This window comes from Elephantulus edwardii, unplaced genomic scaffold (assembly GCF_000299155.1).
Source record: "Elephantulus edwardii isolate Elephantulus edwardi_28Jun2011 unplaced genomic scaffold, EleEdw1.0 scaffold00028, whole genome shotgun sequence".
Lineage (NCBI taxonomy): Eukaryota > Metazoa > Chordata > Mammalia > Macroscelidea > Macroscelididae > Elephantulus > Elephantulus edwardii.
The window spans coordinates 8,074,580-8,087,877 of NW_006399778.1; the positions used below are offsets into that span (position 1 = coordinate 8,074,580).

The following is a 13,298-nucleotide window of genomic DNA, read 5'->3' on the forward strand; positions in this document are numbered from 1 at the left end:
AACAACAACAACAACATAACAGTGGTAAAGCCTAGATTGGAAGTCAGTTGAAATGAGGAAAAGCATTAACAAACATCATTTAACAATTGGAACATGGAATGTACATAGCTCGAATGTTGGAAAACTTGAATTGTTAAAAAGGAAATGGAAAGCATGAATGTCAACATACTAGGCATTAGTGAGATGTGATGGACCAGCTTTGGCCACTTTGAACCAGATAATCATATGGTATACTATGCAGGGAATGAAAAGCAGAGGGAGAATGGTGTTGCATTTATAGTAAAAAGTCAATTTCAAGTTCTCTTCTAAAGTATACTGTTGTGAGTGGTAGGATAATATCCATATGCATACAAGGAAGACCTGTTAATACGACTGTTATTCAAATATATACTCCAACATCTAGAACCAAAGAAGAAATTGAGACTTTTTACCAAACTTTGCAGTCTGAAATTGAGCTAACATGTGATCAGGATGCATTAATGATAATTGGTGTTTTTATGTAAGGTTAGTTCCCTTTTACTGGTCTATTATTTGCAAAAGGGAGCTCTGGTGGCCTAGAGGGTAAAGAATTGTACACTTTAGGGCTAAGAGTTGTCGAGCTGGTTACTTGCAGAAGACAGATCTTGCTGCTCAACGTGGTTATTACAGGTTAAGGCTGAAACTGGTTTCTTATTACTGAGATAGGGAGTTCTGGTGCCTTTGTGATAAGAAGTTGGGCTGTCAACCCAAAGGCACCTGTTTCAAATCCACTAAGCGCTCTGTGGGAGAAAGATGGGAAATCTCCTTCTGTGAGACTTACTGCTTCTGAAAATCCACTGGAGGGTCAACTATGTGTGGGTTCTGATTTGATGCTTTGTAATACCCACACACTATTAACGTGTTATAAGATTTTAGTTTTCTATTTATTGACAGTTGCAAAAGGTTATTGTTGTTGGGGTTAGGTGCCCTGTGGCAACTGTGACTCACAGGGACCCTGTGAACCTTGCCCTATCCTGCACCACCTTCACTATCTCTGAAATGCTTGACTCCACTGTTACAGTCACTGTGGCAACCCTCTTGTGGAGGGCCTTCTCTAACTTTTCCCAGCATGATTTTTTCCCCAAGGACTGGTACCTCCTGACAACAAGCCCAGAATGAATAATTGAGAGGTTAGTCATCTACGATTCTATTAGTTGCAGAAAAGAGTCCTTTATGCTTAAGATAGTATAAAATGATCATTTCAAGTTGCACTATCAACCCAAAGCATGCAAGGGCAATCATTTTGAGCTGCTCTGTGGGAGAAAGATTGGCAATCTCATCCTCTGCAATGTATGCCTCTGAAAACCCGTTGGAAGGTTAACTAAGAATCAGTCTGCTGCAATGGCACACAACAACAATAATAAGCAGAACACTAGTTTCTTGCTAATAAAATAATACAAGGTGTTAATTTTCTATTACTTATTTGATGGTTTCATAATTACACTAAAACATATAGCTCAGCTGTGAACTATATTGACATGCCATAAAACTATTAACTCTTACCTAAAATGATAGTTTGTAGATGAGAGTATTGAGTGGGATTTACAAAAAGAGGGATTAATAAGAATAGATGGCTGAAATTTAGGTTAGCTAAATACTCCTCTTACAGTATAAAAAAGGTAATATAAAATGTCAAATTAAGTAAGTAACGGTGTATTGTTATGTGCCGTTGAGTTGGAACTATCTCATAGCTGATGCTCCAGTGGGTTTTCATATATTGTAAATATCATTAGGAGGAGACTGCTCATCTTTCTTGCTTGGAGAAGCTGGTGGATTAAAACTGCCTGCCTTTAGGTTGGCAGTACAAATCCTTATCCACCAGGCCAACAGAGGTTATTATTGTTGTTGGTTGCCTTCTAGTCAAACGCAACTCATAAAAACCCTATGAACAAAAGGTCTGAAGACCCTCTACAACTATAAACGTTCATCAAAGTTCATAGACTTTCCGGAGGCTTGTTGTTTAGGAAATGGATGCCACTCCTGCTTCTAAATCTCTCATAGAAGCTTATTATTGTTATGTGCTGTTGAGTCGCCTGCCATGTATAGTGACCCTGATATGAACAGCAGCTCTGAACCCTGCCCCGTCCTGAGTCTGTCTCACTAATTCCGACACACCAATCTCCATTTGCCCAGTTATTGTATTAACCCATCTCATCCAGGGTCTTCCTCTCCTATGCTGTCCCATCCACCCTTCCAAACATGATGTCCTTTTCCAAGGACCAATATTTCCTGCCATGGGCCCAAAGTAAGTGAGGTGGAATTTCACAGCTTTACTTTGCTTGGCTCCACAATCAACACTCTTGGCACCAGTAGCCAGGAAATTAAAAGGCGTATTGCCATGAGAAAGTCTGCTGTTAGGGACCTCTCCAAAGTACTGAAAAGCAATGGTGTCTCTCTGGAGACTAAGGTGTGTCTCATACAGGCCATGGTTCTTTGCTATCACTTATTATGCATCAGAGAGTTGGACAATGACCAAGGAAGATAGAAGGAGAATTGATGCCTTTGAGCTGTGGTGCTGGAGAAGAGTATTGAGAGTACCATGGACTGCTAGGAAAACAAACAGATTCATCCTAGAAAGGGTCAAACCAGGTGACTCCTTGGAGGCAAGGAGTATGAGGCTCCGTCTAACATACTTTGGACATGTTGTAAGGAGAGACAGGTCCTTAGAGAGGGACATCATGCTTGGGAGGGAGAAGGGACAGCGCAAGAGAGGAAGGCCCTCTATGAGGTGGATTGATTCAGTGACTGGGGTAATCGGGATGGGAGTGTCAGAGACAGTGCGATTGGCACAGGACAGAGCAGAGTTTAGGGCTGTTGTACATAGGGTCGCTATGAGTCAATAGCGACTTGATGGCATATAACAACAACAGCCTCCGAGGAGAAACTTGCTCTCACCCTCTCCAAGACAGACCTATTTGTTTCCTTGGCAGTCCATGGTATGTTCAAGACTCTTCTCCAGCATCACAACTTGAAGGCATCTATTCTTCTTCTGTCATCCTTAGTAACTGTCCAACTCTCTGAAGCATAACACATAATTGAGAAGACCAGGGCCTGGATTAGGTGAACCTTTGTATCCAGACTGACATCTTTGCTCTTCAGCACTCTGGAGAGGTCATGACAGCAGATTTTCCCAGTACAATTTGTCTTTTTATTTCCTGACTGCTGGTGTTGAGAGTGTTGATTGTGGATATGAGCAAGCTGTAATAGGTAACAACCTCATTCTCTTCTCCATCTATTATGGTGCTGCCAATTGGCCCAGTGGTGAGAAGCTTTGTCTTCTTGATGTTGAGCTTCATATTGAAGATTACAATCCTTGACCTTCTGCAGCAAGTAAGTACTTCAGGTCTTCTTCAGTTTCAGCAAGCAAGGTAGTTGTGTCATCTGCATATTGTAGGTTGTTAATGAGTCTTCCTCTAACCTTGATGCCACACTCCTCCTCATAAAGTCCTGCCTCTCAAATGATCTGTTCTGCATACAGATTGAAAAGGTATGGGAACAGGACGCATCCCTGACACACTCCTTTCCTGGTTTTGAACCATGCAGTGTTTCCCTGCTCTGTTCTGAAAACTGCTTCCTGGTCCAAGCATAGGTTTCGTATAAGCACGATCAAGTGTTCTGAGATTCCCATTTTCCTCAAGGTTAGCCACAATTTATTGTAATCCACACAGTTGAATTCCTTGCATAGTCAATGGAACACAGACATTCTTCTGGTACGTTCTGGTCTCTGCCAAGATCCATTTGACATTGGCAACAATGTTTAGTGCCATGAACTCTTCTAAACCCAGCTTGTATTTCTAGTAGTTTTCTGTCAATTTACTGTTTGAGTCTTTTCTGGATAATCTTCAGCAGGATTTTGCTAGTGTGTGATATTAATGATATTGTTTGATAATTTCCACACTCTGTCAGTAGAGGTATATTTGCTGTTGTTGTTAAGTGCCGTCAAGTCACAGGCGACTCATAGCGACCCTATGAATGAAAGTCCTGGACACCTGTATAACTCTCATCCTTTCTCCAGGTTCATAGATTTTCCAGAGACAAGCTATTATGGAAGTGGATGCCACTCTGCTTCCAAGAAGTATATTTAAAAAATCCAAAAGAAAGTTGAAAATGCTTATGTCTGAGGCTTAGTATTGAGGGAGTGAACAAGTTTGGCTGATGTTTATTTTAAACATGCATTTGATTTTGCTTGCAGAAACTGAGAAGGACCTGAAGCATCTGCTGCAGAAAGTCAAAGACTGCAATATAGATCGAAAGTCAATATCAAGAAAACAAAGATTCTCACCACTGAGCCAACTGGCAGCACCATGATAGATGAAGAAGAGATTGAGGAGGTTGTTAACATTTCAGTTTGCTTGGCTCCACAATCAACACTCTTGACACCAGCAGTCAAGAAATCAAAAGATTAATTGCTCTGGAGAAGGCTGCTGCCAGGGACCTCTCAAAAGTGCTGCAGAGCAAAGATTTCATTCTGGAGACTAAGGTACATCTGATTTACGCCATGGTCTTTACAATTATTTGCTATGTATTAGAGAGTTGGACAATGACCAAAGATTATAGAAGAAGAATTGATGCCTTTTGAGTTGTGGTGCTGGAGAAGAGTATTGAACATACCATGGACTGTCTAGTGAACTAGAATGTTTATAGTAGAGAGAGAGTAAAGCCAGGCTGCTCTTTTGAGGCAAGGATTTGAAGCTCCATCTCACATACTTTGGGCACATGATCAGGACAGACCCTAAAGAAGGACATCATGCTTGGAAGGATGGAGGGACAGTGCAGGAGAGGAAAACTCCAGATGAGATGGATTGATACAGTAACTGGGCTAACAGGACAGGTGTGTCAGAGACAGTGAGACTGGGTCAGGACAGTGCAGAGTTCAGACCTATTGTACACAGGGTCTCTAAGAGTCACAAGCAAATTGATGGCACATAACAACAATAACAACTTGATCTGAAGGAGTCCTGTTGGCTGAATGCTTAATTGCTTAGCTACTGACAAAAATGTTCGCATCTACCAGCTACTCTGCAGAAGAAAAGTCTCTAAAGATTTCAGCTTGGAAACCTTATGAGGCAGTTTTACTGTGATGGCAATGGGTTTGGGGTAGCCTTCTCTGGCTTATTTGCATATTTAAAAATTTTATAAAACTTTAAATTGAAAAAAAAAACACTATGCACACTCTTTGACCTAGCAACTCTACTTTCTGAAAAATATTGGTGTGTGTGTGCAGGGATATTCTAGTGGCTTAATGGGTAGAGAGTTGCACTGTCAATCCAAAGGTGAGCAGTTCAAATCCACCACAGAAAGATGGACAAAATGCCTCTCATGTGATTTATGACCTTTGCAAACTCACTGGAGAGTTAGTTATGAATTGGTTCTGGCAAACTCAATGAGAATGTGTTTGAGGGCTTTTATTTTTTAAGTACAAAGATTGCCCTGCAAGGATGTTTATGTCAGGTCATCTATAATAAAAAAAAAATGGAAAAGCAATCTAAATACTCAACAAATGGTGATTATATATCAAAAAAAGGTTATTGAATAGTATGTAAGACAGACTATTATTCGGCTGTTAAAATGAATATTTTCACATTAAAAATTCCTATAGAAGAAATAATAAGAGTATATATCAATGACTTATTATTGAAGGAACCAAGAGGATGATAAGGTCTTTCAAAGAGAAAGATGAGAAGCTGACATATGATTATTGACCAGTTGAAAAAAAGAATGCTGGAATAAGACTAGAAAGTTAAATAGAAAACCCCAAAACAACAAAACTTAGAATAACAAATCACAGAAAGTCGAAGTAGCAGCATTTGCCCAACAACAAAGTCCTGAAGGTGGGAAAAGGTATGAAAGAAGGATTAACGGGAAAAGGAATTACAAAGTGAAAGAGAAAAGTTCTGTTAAAATTGTGGGTATTGTAATAAAGTTCTGTTGACATTGGGGGTATTGTAATAAAGTTCTGTTAACATTGAGAGTATTGTAATTAATGTGTTTTTTTATTATTATAACTGGAGCTCTGGTGGCTTCTTCTTATTGTGTGCTGTCCAGTCGGAAGTGACCCATAGTTGACTCTCTAGTGGGTTTTCAGAGGCTGTAAATCTCATGGGAGGTGATTGTCCATCCTTCTCCCATGGAGCAGCTGGTGGGTTGGAACCACATAACTTTGGGACTGCAGTGCAGTTTCTTACCACTTGACCCGAAGAGCTCCTCCACATAATGAATGGTACAGAATGAAATGTATATGAATAGTTGAGTGTAAAATCTGTTCATGTTGCAAACTTGCATTCAAATCACAATAAAAACATACCAAAAATGCTAATGTCCTATTAGACCTTAAAACCAGAAACTTGGAGGTTATCTTTTTTTTTGACAGAACTCATTTGCATCTACTTGCCAGAAAAGTCGTTGTTGTTATGTGCCGTCGAGTCGTTTGCGACTCATAGCGACCCTATGTACAACAGCCCTAAACTGTGCTCTATCCCGTGCCAATCTCATTGCCTCTGACACACCCATCCCGATTACCCCAGTCACTGAATCAATCCACCTCATAGAGGGTCTTCCCTTCCTGTGCTGTCCCTCCACTCTACCCAGCATGATGTCCCTCTCCAAAGACCTGTCTCTCCTTACAACATGTCCAAAGTACGTCAGGCAAAGCTCCAGAATCCTTGCCTCCAAGGAGCAGCCTGGTTTAACCCTACTTTTTTATAAGCTCACATCTAGATAGAGTCGGAGCCCTGTTGTTGTTGGGTGCCGTAAAGTCCACAATGACACATAGCAACCCTCTGAACAACAGATCTGAACTGTGCCCTATCCTGTGCCATTCTTATGATGTCTATCATTAGATGAGAGCCTTACTCTCTATTAAACATGAACATTTATTTATATGCCTTTGGGTTGACTTTCAATTTATAACAAAAAGAGTGAAACTGCCCCATAAGATTTCAGGCACAGAAGGTCAGGTCTTCTCCCTTAGGTCCACTAGGCGGATTCCAATCTCCAACACTTAATGTTGCTCTAAGTTGACCATCAGGCCAGCCCAGAATCATGATGACTTCCTGAACAATGGAACAAAATGGTGCCCGGTCCTGTGGCATCTCAGGATCACCTGTGGATCAGATTGTTAATCCACAGAGCTGCTTTTTGGAACTAGCTTGCTAGCCATTACTTTCTTAGTTGTGTCAGCCTAGAATCCTCACTGGGACCTGTCCAGCAACACAGTAATACACAAGCCTCCATTGGCAGACAGGTAGTGACTGGACACAAAGGTTCTTGGCTGGTAACAAATTTTCAGGTGACTGATAAAGCTCTGGTGACTTAGTCCATAGGGAGTTGAGCTGCCAATGCAAAGGTTGATGAACCTCTCTGGCAATTCAAATCCAGCAGCTCCTAAGAAAAGGACTGGCAATTCCCTCTCATGTGATTTACAGCCTCAGAGGCCCAATGGAGAGTCAGTTATGAGTCAATTCCAACTTGATGACAGTGAGTGGGTTTTCTTTTTTTAGGTAATATTCTAGTACAACTTTGAAAAGGCATGCAGGAATGTTTTTGCTTTGTTTACAAGGTCTGGATAATTCTTCAAAGAATCCTCCTGTAGACCACAAAGCCCTTGAGGGATTGTTTTTTTTGTTAAGTGCCACTGTGGGTACAACTCATAGTTGTATGAACAAGCCTACCCTATTCTGTGCCATTGTCATCTCTGACACACTTGAACGAGCCATTTCTGCAGTCACTGTCAATCCTTCTGGTTGAAGGTCTTCCTCTCTTGCGCCAGTCCTTCACCTTTTCAAGCTTGATGTCCCTCTCCAAGGAAAGTCTCTCCTAGCAACACACCTGAAATGTGTGAGATGGAGCTTTATAATTTTTGCCTCCAAAGCATTCTGGCTGTATTTTCTCCAAACCATATCTGTCTGTTCATTTGGCTGTAAGGGACTCTGTCTAATTTTATTCCTCATGGCTAGGCCCAGACGCAGGACTATGCAGATGACACAACCTTGGTTACTGAAAGGTCAGGAGGACTTGAAGCACTTGCTGTAGAAGGTAGTCTTCAAAATGGAATGAAGCTCAACTTCAAGAGAACAAAGATTGTCATCACTAGGCAAATGACAGCACCATGACAGATGGAGAAGAGACAGAGATTGTTAACAATTACAGCTTGCTCAGACATAATCAACGTTCTGGGCACCAACTGTCAGGAAATAAAAGAGTAATTGCACCGGGAAAATTTGCTATCAGGGACCTCTCCAAAGTACTGAAGAGCAATGATGTCAATCTAGAAACTAAGGTGTGCCTGATCCAGGCCATGGTCTTTACAATCACTTGCATTGGAGAACTGAACAATGACTAAGAATGACAGAAAAAGAACTGATGCCTTTGAGTTGTGGTGTTGGAGAAGAGTCTTGAACGTACCATGAACTGCCAAGAAAACAAATAGGTCTGTTTTGGAGAGGGTGAAACCAAGTCTGTCCTTGGAGGCTAGGATTTTGAAGCTCCGTCTCACATACTTTGGGCACGTGACCAGGAGGGACTGGTCCTTGGAGAAGCACATCATGCTTGGGAGAGTGGAAGGATAGCCTAGGAGAGGAAGACCCCAGATGAGATGCATTGATACAGTAACTGGGGCAATGGGGGTAGGTGTGTCAGAGTCAGTGAAACTGGTTCAGGACAGGGCAGGCTTCAGAGCTGTTGTATAAGGAGTAGCCATGAGTTGCAGGCAACTTGATGGCATACAACACCAACAGGCCCTGGAGTGCTTTTGAATGAATGAGGTATTGGTAAGACCTATCCGACCTGGCTGCTATGATGATACAGCGAGATAATGTTTGCAAACTGCATGTCAATGAGCCTGACACATACTGTGTGTTTAAGGCATAGGAGTAGCTAATGGTATTGTTATGCGGCAGCTGATGCAGGCTGATGACTCAGTGGAGTGGGAGGGCAGGGCTACTATCATGGAGGTCACCCATCTAGAAGGGAGATGAAGCAGGATTCTGGGGCTGAGGTACTTGTAAGCCTTAATGGGGGCACTAATGTCTTTTCTTAGGAGTATCCTTGAGATCCTTGCTTCTTCAGGCAGCATTGGAACAGCGGTGGCTTGGTTGATCACCTCTAAGCCAATCTTGTTTGGATTCTTATTCCTTCTATTGTTGCTTAGTAACTGGTTGGTCAAGTATGAATTCAAATTCACCTCTCCAGAATCCAAGCAGGTGAGTGTCAGCTAAGGTTTATGGGATGTTTACGGCTAAAGTGAGTGATGGGGAGGTAAAGGAAGTGTTGGGATAATGGGACTGAGGAACCTTGACTCTGCAGCTTTCTCTTGGGTGATTGTGAGGCCTTCATAAGACTTCAATTGCCTGAGGTGTAAAGTAGGGACCATCCCAGAGACTCCTACTTCATGCTTTATGTCAGTGCTCATAATAACTTTGAAAATGGAAAGAACTAAAATGGATGAACTAGAGTAACATGTATGACTAGACACATTTCTCCAGTACAGCAATGAAAATAGCAGAAATGTACATAAGACAACCATGTTGTTTGTTGTTGCGTACTGTGGAGTCAGAACCAACCCACAGCTGACCCCCTAGTGGATTTTCAGAGGCTGGTTAATCACAAGGGAGGAAATTGCCCATCCTTCTCCCTTGGAGCAGCTGGTGGCCTCAAACCACATGCCTTTGGGACTGCAGCACTTGCCACTAGGCCAGCAGAGCTGCTTCATACAAAGGCAAAAAAGGCATTTGTCTCAAACCAAAGCTTAGAAGGCAGGAAAGGTGTGTGTGTGTGTGTGGAGAATGGACAAAGGGTTAACAGGGCAACCAGGAAGAGAGAAGGAAGAGTGTTATACTGAGGGGATTGCAATCAATGCCACAAAACAATGTATACATTATTGAACAGTTAACTAATGTACTCTGTAAACTTTCATCCAGACCACAGTGTTGTAGTTAAGTGCCCTGGGGCAGAATTGACTCATAGCTGACTCTCCAGCAGGTTTTCAGAGGTTGTAAATCACATGGGAGGAGATTACTATCTTTCTTCCTTGGAGCAGTTGGTAGCTTGGAACCGCCTGCCTTTGTGTTGGCAGCCCAACTCCTTCCCCACTAAGCCATCAGAGACCCTTCCAAGCTGCAACAGAAATTTGGTTTTTATTAAAAAAAAAAAAAAAGTTGAGGTTTTGGGTTTTTTTCTAAAAAAAAAAAGAGTACAAAGATTATGACATCTATCATATAAAGTTTAAAACCATACAAAGCACAGATGCATGTGTGTAAGGTTAGTATTTTAAGGCAGGTTTCCCCAGCTTTGGCACCATTGACATTGTGTCCTGGAGATCTTGTTGTTGGAGATTGTTCTTTGTATTGCTGGAGGTTTTGCAGTGTCCCTGACCTCCATCCACTAGACAGTAGCACGTGCCAGCTGTCCCAACCAAAAATGTCTCCAGACATCATCAAATGCCCACCAGGGGGCAAAATAGCCTCCCATTGAAAAACACTGGTAGAAATAGAAGCCCATGGTGAAAATAAGACCAAATTTAGGATTTCAGTTCAGGAGATGAGGTTTAGAGAGGGCAGGGAACAATGGGAGAACGCCATGGAGGGCTTCAGTTGTATCTGTGATGTTTTATTTTCCCAGGGTTGTGAGAACATAGGTATTGGCTGTAACAGTCTTTTTTTTCATGTATGAAGTTTTTCATTTTAGAACGTTTTTAAAGAGCTTTTAGCCAGGTATGAAAAGAAAAAAAGAAAACACACCCCTAAGTATTATTATTAACCAATGAAGGGTCAAATGAAGATTAACAAGACAAGAGCATGCCAACCTTGACTTAGTTTGAGAATGTACTGGGCCTGATAAAACCCTCAGCGAGGCTCAGTGGAAATGCTACAGGCTTTGGAAAGTGATACCGTGTGGCCAGGGGCTTTATGGCTCTCCACCCTTTAGAACTGTTGCTTTCAAGTTGATTTGAACTCATGGGATGTGCCTTTGAGTAGAACTGTAATCCACTGGGTTGGCAGTGAGTTACAGCAAAGAAAACCGTACAGGGCTGAGTGATACTCAGTCACCTGGGATGACTATGAGTCCAAATCAGCTCATCAGCATTGCACAACAACAAGTCACGTAACAGGCCATTGGATGACACAAATGCTTTGCACTTGACTACCAACCTAAAAAAAGTAAGAGAGAGAGAGAGAAAGACCCTCAATGAGCTTGACTGGCACAGTGACTGCCATTCGAGTGTGTCAGACATGGTTCGGAGCTGTTGTTCATAGGGTTGCTATGAGCCATACCCAACTCGACAGCACCTAAAAACAACTTACCCCAAAGGGTAGCAGTTTGAAACCTACCCAGCAGCAGCAGCAACAACAGCACGGAAGAAAGCCCTGGCTTTCTGCTCCTGTTAAGATTCCCACCCAGAGAATCCTGTGAAGCAGCTCTACTTTCTGACACATGGCAGCACCAGGAGGTGGGATCCACTAGATGCCAAGCTTAGGGTTTTGGTCTTTAATCTTATGCCAATGTCACTGGGTATTTCTGAATCACCGAAAGCTCTTCGGTTCATCCAGCACAAATTGTCACTGCAATGGGACCTCACTGCTGAGGAGGAAGTCACTTCACTCATTTCTCTGTGAGTCACACACCACTCACTTGGAGACCTGTGAGCTTTTTGGGCCTCAGCCTGTTAGATCTCTGAGTCTGTGATTTCTGAAGTGCTCTCTCCTTCCCAGGCTCCAACCCCCATCCACAAAAGGCAGCAAAGATGCTCACCTTCCAGAGTGGTTGTGAGAATCGAGTAAAGTAACATTTCTAAATCTCCTAGCTTGGAGCAGGTGTTCAAAACCTGAGAGACAGATACCGTGATTAACCAATCTTTCCTTTGTGTTGTTTTTGTTTGTTTGTTTTGTGATGAGGAGCTTAGCAAGAGACAGAGAAAATGATGACTTTTCAAGCTTGCCGCAACTTCGTCTTCAGAAATACGAAAGACTTGGAGAAAATGCACGCCTGCTTTGCTCTCCAGGACAAGCTCCTCGAGCGGCTTATGATCACTGAAATGAAGCTAAAGGTCTTAGAAAGCCAGATGTTCATCATATGGAATAAAATTAATCACTCCCGGAGGCCAGGCAAGAGGTGGACTTTCTCCACGAGGAAGCACAGAACGAAGAGGCAAGAGTCGCCGTTCTCCATGCTCTCTGATGGCAGCACCAACTACCCCTCCTAACCTGGTTCCGGAGGCCGAGGTGGGCTGGGTCTCTTGATGTTACCTTGACTCAGTAAAATCCAGTCACACTGTGGAATTCACGTAGTAAAGGGGAGGCACCAAGGGATCAGGAGGAATCAGAGGCTGGAAGGCCACTTCGGGAGGAGAAAAGTGTACATGGGTAGTCAGGCCCTTTCCACCCAGTACAATCCGACAGGGGCTGGATATTTTCTTGACCCTTTAATTATATGATAACTTAGGGAGAATAACACCACTGACCTCATAGAGTTGTGATGATTAGTTGAGTGAATGAATGTACCCCTTTTAGATCTTTGCTCAGATAACACTTTCTTAGTGAGAATTCCCTTGACTCACCGCTTAAAATCACAACCTTCACTTGGGTGTCAGACATCTACTTGCCCCTCCAGATCCACACTCTCCACCTTCCCCTGCTTTTTCTTCCCAGGGTCGACCTGTACGGACACATTCTCTTGCCCTGTGACTTCCAGCTGGGTTTGGCCAATGGAGATTCTTAGCAGAATGTCAGAGGAAAGGGAACATGTGGGTACTTACTCCCCCAGCGCCCTCCTGAGAGGCCACTGCAAACTGGTTTGGGGCCAACTGGATCTATTCACCAATGATTTTTCCTCTCAGGGAAATCCTCTCCCCACTACTTTCTCCTTACAGGTTCTCTTTGGGTTTAGAAGTGGTAACACCACCAATTTCCAGCCCCAAAGATATCATACTATTCTGTGGTTTCTCTATACACAGACCTCACGTTTGTAAATAGTTCCTTTCATACAGCTTTGTGGCCCATTGTTAATGATCTTGCCATATGGCCAGGCCACGGAACCACCCAGAACTAGACCATTTGGAAAATACCATATGGTGATGATCATCTGCCCCATGGACAGCCACAAACTGAATTGGCCCATGTGAAGGCTCTCTTAAGGCACTGCATCTTGATGGCATCAGCTAGCATATAAACACTGACCAACACTACCGGACTATTAGTTCCCTAGGGCTGCTGGAACAAAGTACCACAAACTGAGTGGCTTTTAAGAACAGAAATGTATTGTCTTGTAGTTCTGAAGGAGATATA

General features: G+C 42.7%; 1 protein-coding gene across 1 annotated transcript; it reads left to right on the forward strand.

Annotated features, from left to right (window-relative positions):
- Positions 1-9,029: 9,029 nt before the first annotated feature.
- LOC102874391 (chromosome unknown open reading frame, human C1orf234) lies at positions 9,030-12,732 on the forward strand. The gene is made up of 3 exons (XM_006883665.1): positions 9,030-9,218; positions 12,017-12,126; positions 12,663-12,732. The coding sequence occupies exons 1-3, from the start codon at positions 9,030-9,032 to the stop codon at positions 12,730-12,732; spliced, it is 369 nt and encodes a 122-aa protein (XP_006883727.1).
- The last annotated feature ends 566 nt before the right edge of the window (positions 12,733-13,298 follow it).